This window comes from Harpia harpyja, chromosome 4, assembly GCF_026419915.1.
Source record: "Harpia harpyja isolate bHarHar1 chromosome 4, bHarHar1 primary haplotype, whole genome shotgun sequence".
Taxonomy (NCBI): Eukaryota; Metazoa; Chordata; class Aves; order Accipitriformes; family Accipitridae; genus Harpia; species Harpia harpyja.
The window spans coordinates 44985151-44998378 of NC_068943.1; the positions used below are offsets into that span (position 1 = coordinate 44985151).

General features: G+C 38.9%; 1 protein-coding gene across 2 annotated transcripts; it reads left to right on the forward strand.

The window, feature by feature from the left end:
- Window positions 1–783: 783 nt before the first annotated feature.
- Window positions 784–12515, forward strand: LOC128141094 (NF-kappa-B inhibitor zeta-like). Of its 2 annotated transcripts, XM_052785652.1 has the most exons (12): window positions 784–1265; window positions 3739–3860; window positions 4414–4462; window positions 4734–4777; window positions 4917–5575; window positions 7429–7534; window positions 7820–7966; window positions 8177–8237; window positions 8477–8643; window positions 8725–8835; window positions 9910–10021; window positions 10343–12515. In XM_052785652.1, the coding sequence occupies exons 1-12, from the start codon at window positions 1025–1027 to the stop codon at window positions 10351–10353; spliced, it is 1830 nt and encodes a 609-aa protein (XP_052641612.1). In that variant the 5' UTR covers window positions 784–1024; the 3' UTR covers window positions 10354–12515. The 2 variants fall into 2 exon arrangements, with proteins under 2 accessions (XP_052641612.1, XP_052641611.1); XM_052785651.1 differs by having other exon boundaries at window positions 9910–12515.
- Window positions 12516–13228: the final 713 nt, after the last annotated feature.

Genomic DNA, 13228 nt, shown 5'->3' on the forward strand with positions numbered 1-13228 from the left:
GTTGAGTTGAAATAGCATAGCCCACAAGTAGGATTGTACAATGAAATATATTTCCCAGGGACATGAGAATGGAGTTTAAATCTGGTACTGTAGTCTCCCCGTGACAAGGAAATAGACTTCCTATAAGAAGAGTACCCATACAAAGAGATTATTAATCCTATTGAGTTTTAATAGTTGCACCTGTCACAATATTTAAGAATCCTTCCTTGCTAACCAACCAACCAACCATCTCCAAACCCACACACAAATAGAAACAATATTATCCTTAATGGAGCACACAGCACTTCTCTCTTTTCACAGATTCAAGGCTACACAGATTGTAGGAGATGTCTTTCCTTAGCTGAAATTTCATGTTTAAGGGAAGATCATTTATTTTTGCTTCATGAAGGCTGTGAGCAATAGGTCCTTTTACACAGCCTTGGAAGAATGAAGAACTGCCTTTTTTTTTTTTTTTTTTTTTTTTTTTTTTAAGAAAAGAACTCACAAAACATTTACTTCAGGATCAGTTACTTGTTTGCAGAATCCTGTCAACTAGTCTAATTAAGTCAGAGATTGCTTTTCCCTACTCATGCCATTTGCAGTAAATCAACCAGAGTTTAATTTCTCTGTTTCATACCTAAGGAAAAATATTTTTCAACTTGTACTCAATCTCTTCCTGTGAAAAGTAATTTCTTCTTCAGCTGCTGCAGATTGTTAGGAAAGAGGGTGGAGCCTTCCCAGGCTGACGTCCTTCGAGCCATACCTGAGTATAAAGAACAAGGGAGAGTTGCAGCCAAGAAACTCTCAAAACCTGTTTCCAGTGACTGCTGGGATTCCAAGGCTGGCTTTATTCTGCAACTGCTATAACCTGCTGCTAAAAAGAAAAGAGGGAAGCTGGACCCAGCTCATAGTGGCTAATTACGTTGGAGAATTAAATACAATTACCATGTTCTCAATGTGAAACTGGATTGGAATTTTTTTTTTTTTAAACACAACCAAATAAGCTTTTTTCTTCCCCTCTTCTTTTTCTATACATACAGTGGTAATGTTGCAAACAGTCTGCATGAGTCCTGAACTACTGGTCAATCAAAACATCAGCGAAAATGAAATCTGTGGCTATAGTCCAGGCCAGGGATCTCCACTGCCTGGAGAAACTGCCAGTCCCAAAAATTATTTTCAACAGAGCCCATCATTGCCAGACTCTGGATTAACTGAATTTAATGCTGCAAGTCCCAAGATGTACCTTCCTCCTCGATGTAAACTTCAAGAGGTGTCTGCTCCCACTGGTAAGATCAAATCTTTATTCACATTTTCTATTTTATGCAACACTATTATGCTTCTTTTGCAAAGCAATAAAGTACACTGACTTGCCACTCCTTTTGTGCTAACAGAGAGCTGCACTAACAGTAGCGCATATTAAGCTTCTGTAGCAATAATATTGAAGATGTACGGCACACTCTCCTACTCACGTCTTGTTTTTATTTTGTTGTGGTCTGCTGCTGAAGTCAGAAATTACTGTTTTGTAAAGGATGCTCAATATTCCATCATTTCTGTCTATCTCTAGCATTTTGCTGCTCATTTACATTCTGAATTGCAAGTTTGGTTCTGAATCTAACAGCAAGGTAATAGATATGACCTTCTGAGTTATTAATGTTACCAAGTCATATGAAAATGTGTTTGGTGAATTGTTGCCTCATTGCCTTTGCCGAGTTCTTCAATTTCAAGGACACATCCAGGCATGTAATCTGATCTGTCATATAGCATTTTTATTGTAAAATAGCTTGAAAGATAATAATATATTAGCAATTTAGGGTGTGGGGGTTTTTGTAAAGCTTTTCAGAGAGGCCTTTAAAATACTCTACAAAGAGTAAATAATTCATTGTCAAAACACCAGTCTAAAAAAGGAATTATTCCCATTTCTAGAGCAGTCTGAGAAATTTTTTTGAGGTCCCAATGTTTTAATTATTCAGCGATAGGTTAAACATTCAGAAATGCTGGAAATCTTAGCACAAAACAATTCAATGTCTATTCAAAATGCACCATTTGCTACTTGGGATTCAACACCCTCCTACTGAAGGGGTGTCAGTCTCTCATTGCCTGGAGCAGGGAAGAGCAACGATATCAAGCAACTAGAAACCACATCTTGTGGCTGGTTTCCATGCCAATATTGCCTGCTCTGAGACATCCCAAGTTTGGGGATGTGCACCATTCCCATCCGTTGAGCTCCTCCATAGGACTTAGCCAGCCAGATTCCAGCAGCTGCTACAGAGCACACACCCAGAGTTTGGTCAAGAAGGAATATTGGTACAGGCACCTCGTGTTTTACTTAGCGCTGACTGCTCCTGTAACAGGAACTGCTTGCCCAAGCTGCATACACCTTTTTCATTTTAGGCTGCTGTGTTGCTTAATCGTAAGTGCTGTTCTCATTCCTCATGCCATGAGCTGCACTAGGAAGAGAAGCTTCTCTCTGCTTCAGCAAGTATTGCTGCTGGATGACTCCTTATTCTCAGTAGCCCACACTCTGACTCCCAACACTTGGGCTTCTTTGGAACAGTGGCCTTTATATGCTATATTTTATGTGCTAACCAATTGGGAAGACCCTGAAATAATGCAATAAAGCTATTGCTTTATAATGACAATAGATGTTACTGAATGCATTCTGTACAAAAATCATTCTCAAGGGGGCATGGGGTGGGACACAGTGTTACATAAAGGGTATTTCAAAAGCAATGCATTTAAGTTCCTAATGTGGGCAAGTCTTTCAAGTTTGGGGATTCAAGTACAAGATGCAAGAAGACCTAACAGAAGCAATTACAGAGCAGCTTGTTTTGACGAAGACAAGCTTGTTTGGACAACCATATATATTCTCAAATAACTATTTCATTCATTGCTTCCCTTTGAATCACACCACACTGACTTCCAAACACACCAAGAACCATTGGAGAAAGACATTGGACCTAGCATCACTATCTCATTTCTGAAACAATTCTGTTCCTTATTGTTCCACTGGTATCAATGTAACAAACCACAGGACAGGAAACTGCAAAGACAGATTTACTGCAACAGATGAAAATTAGAACATGACTAAGAGGGGCAGTAATCTAAACAGTGTTGACATATTCCCCAAAAGCAATCATGTGCTATAAGTCAGTATGGCACCCCTGAGCTGAAGGGCACGAAGAAAAACTGCCCAGGGCCAAGTCTCAAGATAGTACATTCATTTCTGCATGACTGAAATCTCTAAACTAGAAACATCGGACTTCTTTTCCTTCTTTTTCCCAACCATTGATCCGAATTTCCTTCTGCATTGCTACACTGTCCCTATTGTCCTCTTTCCAGCTTCAGTGGCACATTTACACTTGGGGCACTCTCTTCTTCCTTCACTCAAAACTGAAACGATCCCTGCACACGAAAGTTTGACAACGGCCTTCATGTGGGAATTTGCAGGTTAACTCAGCTCTCTGCTTATGCCCTTAGACTGAAGATCCTACAGCCAGCTTTGGGATTTGTTTTTGTTTTGTTTCTTAAGAATTCCCTTTGTGAGGCCCCACAGTCTGTTGAAGCTGGAGAAGTAATGCATTGAAGTAGTTAAGCAGGAAGTAGGCAGAGCTAAGGAACATGCAGGGTGATGTGGAGATTTCTGATATTCATCAATTGTGGGAATCACAGGCCGTCTCTCAGGGTAACCTCATCCTCCCACTATGCTATGATAGCTCAGACAATTCTGTCACTTTAAGCATCACATTATGACTTTTCCAGACTCTGGACTTAGCTCTGATACCCCTCAGAAGCGCTACATGGGTGTGAGAGTAAAGATGCCGGTACGGGAATTACTGAGAAAAATTCGGCTTTCCAAAGGCCTGGACCCAGCTCACAGCAAGGTGAGGACTCTTCTTGAATTTAGAAAGGTTGTTCCCAGAGGTGTAGCATCCTGGTGCACACACATCACACTCCCACTCTGCCAGTGTTCTGGAGAGGTTACACCTACAGCTGCTGCCTCTTCCATCCACCAGATTAATGCTTTTGATGAAGGTGGAGAATATACCAAATTTGAAACAGGCTGAGGGCCTGTGCTAGGAACATTTCTAAGACAGTGACAGCAAGAACCCGTTTGTGCCCTGGATACTATACGTCATGCAATCAAGCCAAAGACAGCCCAAGAACCAATAACGTTTGCTAGAGCAACCCAGATTTCTGATCAACCTGCAAAAACAGCCTGAGAAGCTAGTAGACTCCCAGATACCTGGTCTGTTGTAAAGATCTCTATGAGGCTGCCATGAATTACCCACTCATGGAAATTTATTCACCTGCAGCCTCTGCTGTGCAAAGTACATAACACAGGACACAATTTACTTTGTTCGTGTTACAGTATTTGCCACTGTTTCTTTTATGTGCAAGCATCTTAAATTGAGTTGGGTGTTTTTGTCTCCTCAGGAAGCCTCATTAATGAAGATGGTAACCAAAGGATCCTCAGGAAAAACAGGTTAGGAAAATCATCTCTTGGTAAGAGAGCCTCCTTTTCTAGTAGGGTCATCACTGTTAGGTACCCAAAGAGCTGGACCACTTCTTTCCTATGCCCAGTGACCCATGATGGTTCCTAGCTCCCCTTAAATTACAGAAAGCCAGCTGTGCATCGCCACCATGTATGTGTTACCTATCTCTTATCTGGGGCAATATTTCTGATGAGAATATCTTCTGTATGTCTCCCCCCTCCCCGAATCAAAATAGCTTCTTTCTTTCTTTCTTTCCAACAGAAAAGAGAAGAGTTCACCCTTATACAGAGAAACAGCTTAGACAGGTATGCATAAAACCTTCAACTCTGTGCTGCCAGCCTCCTCAGGCATATTTCATGTTATATCACTGAGTGAGAACAGGACACTTCATGTCTGATTTCCCTCCCCCATCTTCCACCCTCCCTGTTTTTGTTGCTGTTTCAGAGCAAGCAGAACATTGGGCAAACGCTAAAAGGCTTAGAGGACCTTGATATCCTGGTGGAGGTACTGCAGGAAGATTTGAACAAAAGCCAGTTGAAGAAGGAGTCTCTGCATTCTGTGCCAGATGGCTTTTGGCAGGGCTTCTCCACAGATCTGCAAGCCTCTCGGTGGGAAACTGGAGGAAGCAAGCAGGCAGCTGGTGGCCTGCAGGAAAGATGCCACAGCTTAACCAAGTTGCGTTCATACCGCTATTTTAAAGATTTCAACTCAGTATTGCGGGGAGAGGTAGAGCCTTCTTTTCACGATGATCAGAAAAACATGCAAGAGTCCAACTCACCAGGAATATTCTCAAGGACAAGTGAGAAAGAGAGTAGCTGGTGGTTACAGGATGAATGTACAAGTACCCAGAAAGATTTCCCAAGGCATTCCTCACAGAACACATCTACACACTTCAACCCATCAGGAGGCTGTTCAGAGGTGCTTCTGGAAGCTAATACAGGCTCTCCAGACATTGAGGGACATTTGAAGTTGACCCCAATTTCTTTCACACAGCAGGATCTCTCTGCCATCTCTTTCTTCCAGTTCCAACTACACAGGGAAGAAAGTTTACTGAGAAATATCCCAGCGGATAAGCTGCTTGCACCTGACGAAAACGGCAACAGGTCTCCAATTTTTCTATTGAAATATATTGACTTCTATTTCCTGGGGCATCAGTTGTCCTGAGGCTTTGCTCTAACTTCAACTGCTAGTTTTGGGCACACCTGTAGCAAAGGCTTCCTTGCTCAATGGGAAGCTCAAACTTGCCTCAGTACACACTGTTTTAGGCAGATAGTAAAAACAGAAAGATTCCATATTTGCAGTAGTATTGCCAAAATACAGCTGACATCAGGACAAATTCAGAGCGTTAACAATATTAAAGACTGAGTTGTATATGTAGGTATTCACAAGAAAATTAAAATCAAGCAAAACAAGTAATTGCTATGGAAAAAAAAAAAAAAGATATGCAAAAGATCTTTACCATGCTGCAGACACTCTCAGGATAATTACTTGTATTATTAGTTGGTAATAAAAATGGGTGGGAGGATTACACCAAAACATACATACGCTGCTAGTCTAGAGCACAGACTTCCAAAGAACTAGGAGTGGCTGTTTTGTTAGAAATGAAATGAAAACAAAGGGTTTACAGATCCCATTTTCCCTAGAATGGCATGCTTATAGAGAAAATAGTTGTTTATAAAAAAAAATATTAAAATCTCTTATTAGGTTCCATACAGTTCAGCAAGTTTGGGGAAGCTGGTATCAAGTCAGATCGACAGAAAGCGTGACATAACTGAAAAACTGTCCTAGTCTTCGTGGGAAAGAGATTAATTCCTGTTCATATAGACAATCCTGTTCCCAATTTAAAGTATTTATAACCCGTGCAAGGAAAGCTAAACACAGCACTAGCCTCTTCCACAAGGTACCATGTTCCATTCAGAATATTGATTTTCAGTGCAATAATAAAATTACAGGCTTCACTTTTCAGCAATAACTGTAACAGAGTTACAATAAGCCACCCACTACCATATTTCCTGCGTATTTTTAAACAATACAGAAAAAATTCTCACACATGAACAAAATTAATTGCAATTAAGAAATTAAGACATTTCTACTACCATGTTTGTGTAAAATTCACAAGCTAAAATTTCCAGCAGGCCGCTTACCTCTATGAAGTATTTAATCATCAGATTACATGCTCAAAAGAACATACAAAGGCAGGACTACACATCAAATAAGGTAACTCTGAGTCTTACTGAATGGTGAACAATATTAGTTACCGTGTCAAAAAAAAAAAAAACAAAAAAAAAGAAAAGAAAGAAAGAACAGAAACAGCAATAAGTGTCAGAGTTGTTCAGACATCTTTAAGGATATCATGCTACAAAACAAGGGGTAAATAAATAAATAAAATCAATGCCTGCATCAATTTTGCCTCCAGGAGAAAAGGAAGACATGACCAAATTTACAAGGAAAAAAAAAAAGTCTTTTTCAGGATGAAATTCAGGAGAAACACTTGTACTAGTTTGAGTACTTCAGTGAGACTGAATAGACAGAAGAAATTGAGCTCTCTTCCTCCACAGGACTGAATTACAATTTGGAAATACTTCTTTTCTTTTAAGTGCAAGAGGAGGGTTTCCCTTCTCTAGATTTTTAGGTATCATACAGTCTTTTTCCTCTACTGAAGGACTCTCTAAAAAAGGAGGAGGAAATAGATTGTTAGCAAAAAGGAATCATGGAATAGCTTGTGGAGAGGAGAGGAATGGCATAATAGCAAGAAGGGAGGACCAAGAAATCCTGGCAAAATCAGCAACTCTATTATTAATATAGAGACTAAATAAATTAAACGCTTAAATATCCCAAGATTTCAGCATTTGTGAACCTCAACATTTCATGCTTTAAAATACATTCTCACTGTTACTTTTGAGTATTTTAACCACTGCTTTGTCTTCTAATTGTTTAAAACTGTGTTCTATTTCAGGCTGCTGCACAAGGCTGTTGCTCAGGGAAGAAGAGCTCTGACTTACGCACTTGCACAGAGATTTGCATCCCTAAATAAGATCAACGAGAAGGATGCAGAGAAACGGGTAGGATGCTAAATTGCCAAGAATAGGGTCATTTCCTATCACATGCAAACATCTTTCAAACCCCAGTCAAGCACCAAGCATGCTTTCAGACAAGGTGTGGCTACTGTCCTTGCAAAGAGGGGAAAACAGGAACAGGAAGAAAGTGATTTGCATAGAGCAAGTTATTAGCACAACTGGCAACAGAACCCAGAGTCCCAACTCTCCACTTCATTCTCTAACAAGCACTGTTGTTTTAAAACTATTTTTGCCTTTCACAACGAGTTTCTCCCATTCTTCTCTTCTTAGACTGCATTACATCTTGCTGCAGAAAAGAACCAACATCTGATGGTGAGTGACCTGATATCCCTAGGAGCTAATGTCAATGAACAAGACAGTTTGGGGAAAACGCCACTCCACCTGTGTGCAGAGAATGGATATTTGAGAGTTTTAGAGGTAAGCTGGCCATTTATGTTGTACAAAGACATGTGCAAGGGTAGAGCAAAGACAACAAATGCATCTTCTTTTGTTTAAAATATACAAGGGTTTTCCGCACATGAAAATTAGCTTTGGTCTGATGTGGTTAAAGTAAGATGGAGTTAGGGGAGGAGGGGGTATTTTGGCACTGCCAAAAATCAGCACTTATCTCAATCTTCTCCATTTCAGGTTTTGAAAAACTGCAAAAACAATGGCATGCATGTGGAAGTGAATCTGACTGACCACTACGGTAAGAGGAAAAACTTAACCACATAGCTGTTTAGTGTAGACTCCAAAAGTTTCAGACTACAGATTTAATCTAGGCCAAAGAATGTTCCATTTCATGTTTAAAACTAAAAGGTCTAGAAGGAGAGCCAATCAGTCTTAATAGGACACCTCCTTAGGATTAGCGAAGTGTGGGATGGTTGACTCCAGCAAGGTGTTCAAGCACTGGATTTGTTTGACTTCTCTGTGGTTTGTTCTGTCCAGGTTTAACACCGCTACACTGTGCTGCTCTTGCCCACACTGTTTTAGTTACAGAATCTCAAAAAACTGACATCGATACTGACATGGGAAGGTTTCTCAGACTACGCAAAGATCAAATTCTTGAGGGAATTAACTGCTTATTACAAATGGGAGGAAAGCCTGAGTTGCAGGTGAGGACCAGCAGCAGGCTGTTTACTGTGGCCTTAGGTTTTGCTATTCTTTGCAATCACAGGTTTCACTGTCATTTACAGGTACTAAATTCATGTCAAATTACCACTGCCTCTTTAAAAATTGAGGAGAACACAGAACTCATGTGTTTGCTTCAGACTCACAAACCTAAAGGACAGAACATTCTTCAAGAGGTAACTCTCTATAGCTACTTTTACACAGGGTCTAGCATTCATATCCAAGAAACTAAATGCAGTAACGTGAGCTGTACCATCTTGTAAACACAGTATATGATGCTCACAGCCTTGCCCTATCTTGCATAGGACGGAAAATCCCCTCTTCAGGCAAAAAAGCAGTGCCTGAGCTCTTACCACACTTGGTCCCATCCCCGCTCTAGGGACTGCTATATTTACTAGTTTAGAACAGTCCAGTTACATGCAGGGGCTGCCAGCATACTGCTCACAACTGTCCCCATTCCAAACTCCTCCTAGCAACAATGCCTTCATTTCCAACATTTTACAGCACACCAAGACAGATGGAGGTATCTCGGAAGCAACACCAGGGCTTCCTCTGCTGATAAAGGAATGCTGCAGGCCCAAGTATTGCCACTATATTCAGTTACCTTCAGCAGCTTCTTGATGTCCCGTAGCACACACATTCAACACCAAAAACTACCTTACTGGGCCAAAAGATAACCAGATTTTCCAGTGGATACCAGCATCTCTTGCTAAATTTTTGGTGCAGGAAACAAGACACCAACACTGAAAAGCAGAAGCTTGAGTGCATAACAGAGTACTAAGTTTCTAGTGTGAAATTCTGCTCTATTAAAATAATGCAATATCCGCCACAGATTCCAGTATTCTTGTCCAAGATTGAGCAAATATTCAGTGCTTAAATGTTACAGCCCTTTTACCTTTTCTATGGTCTTTTTTGACTCTGTCAGGTAAGAGTTTCCACCAGTGTACATGTACAGAAACCAATAATATAATAAGACTTCAATTAGAAATACAAATTTAAAGCCATTTTTCAAGTCATTTAGGAACCTGTCTTCTTAACAGTTATGCTCTGTAGGAGATAAAACACAGGAAAAAAATAATTTCAATGCAGCTTATTACTGACTGAACTGTTAAGCATGCCACCTTCTCCAATTTTATGGTAAGGGGAAGAATCTAGACTTTGCATCTCAAAACAAGAACAAGTTCTTGACACAAAGCCTGCATCACTGTTAATGCTGGAAATTTACTGTTCTGGTTTCTTCACCTGTATAGAGTTACAGTTTGTTGGATGTTCCGAGAAGAATGCCCAGTCCCTCATCACCAGATAGATTTTCTGAACTTTTTTCCATGTCATCTTCGGACCTCTTTGACATCACTCTTAAAGGTATTTTGTGGTAGGAAATTAATTTTACCTAGTCAGGGTCTTTGTAACTCAACAGCTGTAACATAGTAGCTAGCTCCAGTACCTTCCCTGCATTGCTATATAACAATTAATCATCAGTTCATGTGGAACTAATGGAAAAATGCCCAATGACTTATAATAGATTTTGGATTAACTCCAGAGTTTTGCACAGAATCTCTTCTGCTTGCAGAACTCCTTACTCATCCAAAACCAGGTAGAAAATAAGGCAATAAATATGTGGCACTAGAAGGAACACTTAGCACATAGATTGAACTGAATATTTGTTGGTTTATTGCCTTCCAGGGAAATGCTGATAAGGGTCATTATCTGCATCTCACGGTCTGTGTGCTGCAACTGTTGCTGAAGAATAGACAGAGAACAGACAGTAAAAGTCTTCAAATGTATTATAGCTTGAACTGACTGTTGAAAATACCTCCTCAGTACCCAGAATTAGAGAGTAAACTAATAAATGTGGAAAACCCTCAAGCTAGGTTTCAACAGTATTAGGTGTTCAGTGTTATATGCTCTGGTAAATGAATAGGTCTTAATTTTCTCACAAAGCTGAGCACTTGGACTTCTCTTTTGAAGTCCGTTTGAGTTGTAGGTGTTCTACATTTTGAAGTTCTGACAATTTTTTAATGCAGGTGCCTAGCTTAAGAAAAAAAATCCTTAAACTTTAGCCTCTTAGAGCCTAGTCTTGAGGGTACCAGTGTAAGATTAGTCTCTACAGTCCGAACTTAATGTTCAGAAGTGTTGAAAATTTCAGACAATATGTAATTTTAAACATGAGCTATGGAAACTCAGAATCTGATGGGCTATATTGAATACTTTCTGCAGTCTGGCTCTGAGTTTGTCCAAGGCTGGAGTTGTCACACTTCAAGGCAGTCCTATTGGAAAAAAAAAAAAATCCCTCCAAAATAAAACATACCCCCACACTGTTACTGAGCATGTTTTTTCAACAAAAATCGAGCTCTTTATTTATGCAATCAGAATTTGCCACCAGTAATGGGCTGTAGGTGAAGTCTGGGACAGAAAGTGTTTTGAATCAGTTCCTTTCACTCTGGGTGATCTAACAGAGGAACAGACCTTTATAAAATTTAAGTATATAACAACACTTTACAAGGATCATTTTTTTTATACTAAGCAATTTTGCAAGTTAGAAGGATAACAAGGAGCTTATTATGTTCTGTGCTGCCAGATATCCAAGTATTCAGTAGAATTCCTATAAGTTAGATAATTATTGTCCAAAAAAAAAAAAAATTCTCTTCCCAGACTTAGTATCATTTTATTTTAACTTCTGATTGTGAATTAGCTGGTTTCTATGAAACTTCCTTGTTTGCTACATATGGAGCAATCTACATTTACATAACCTACAAAATGACTGATCCAGCAATCAACACACGTACTGAAGTAAATGGGAGATTTTTCACGTGTAACAATTGCAGGATCCAGTGTTAAGTACTCAGCATGTTTGGGGAATATTTTTTTAATGAACTCTTTGCATTTTCTTCTTGTAAAAATGGTTGCTTTCCTCTTATTGGATATCCTTAAGTGTTAAGCTCCAAGAGCTCTGTTGCACAACATGAATTAAGTTTTATTGAAAAATGTCAGTGTTTAAGTTAATTCCAACTGCGATTTGGGTCATATCCTATGTGTCTTATGCCCTTAACAGCTAAATAGTACTCTTCTGTATTTTCTCTGAATGAGACATGATAATTCAAAATTTTTAATTATTTTATAAAATTAAAAAAAAAAATTGTTATTCACATGATGAGTTGTATAACACTATGGAATATTCATCCACCTCCTTCCATAGGCATCCCTCACACTTTAATCATGTGAAGTCTTTTCTTTTCCCTTTTTGTCCCAGGTTTTACTTGGAAATACAAATATTTTCCTCTCTGATGATTTTTCTCTGTCCCCCCCATCACCACTCATTCTTCCTTCATGTTTGCATTTTAACTCACATCTGTTCTCACAGAACTTTTTATTCATTTGAAGAGAATTAATCTTCTAGGTTACTCAGCTTCCATTCATGTGATTTAAGGATCAGATCCAACACCCACTGAAATTAAAGACTCCTTATTTTCAGTGAATACTGACCAAGAAATTCTGCATCACATACAGAACCAAGAATGAAGCAGTATGGTGAACTAATAGAGAAGTGTATCAATAAGCATTCTCAGTGAAGAAAAATTAATTGCTTACAGGATCTCTTTAAAAAAAAAAAGTGTAGAAAACTATCATATAAGAATACAATATTAATCAAGTTTTTAGTCACATGGAAACCATTCAGATGAAAGGACAGGAACCTTAAGCTATTAATACGTATCTTTTATTCAATATACTCAAAGCTGAACTACCTTGTAAAGTATATTCTACAACAGTTATACATTAATTGCATTGACATTAGTAGGTACGTTTTACATTGTTTCATTGTTCCTTCCTGTCAATAAATACATTATTTCATGCAGTATGTAACATTGCTTTTTATGTACTGGTATAGCCATACTACCCTCACAACAGAAGTGACTATCATGAAATGAACAAATTAAGCAGACTTTAAAAGCTGACAAGTACGTAAGGGGTTTTTGTTGTTGTTTTGTTTTTTAAGAGTACAGTGGTGCCTGTGCAGAAGCACCAGCATTACCACAAAAAGGTGTGTGGGAAGGTGATTTATTTAAAAAAATTTTTAAAACCCAAACACCTCCTCCTTTTGAAGGCACATTCATCAACCCACTACCTCTAACTAGGAGCTAGACAGCTATTCTTTCAATGAACTATAAAACTAATTCTCAACATTTTTTCAGCACTAAAATTTTTCCCTACAACTAACTAATCTCAGACTAGAAAAAATAATCCATGGACCTAAAGAGATTAAGTAATATAAAAGAGTTCACTGAAAAAGCTGTGGCTTTTCAGCCATTCACTGTGGCAAACTGCAACAAACTATTCCATACCAAAAGATAAGAGGGCTTCGAATAGGAATTACCCTCCATAAAAGTAACTTGCATTTCTACAGCAAGATTTTTTTCTAACAATTTTTTTCTTTTTGCAAGAAAAGAGACCTGTTAGCATTTAGATAGAGGCTTTGCAAGCACTGCATATTCCCTGCTCCTAGTGTGATTGCTACTGCAAGTGATACAACAGCTCTTTACAGACAATTGTTCTCAACAGCTGGGCTGAAAA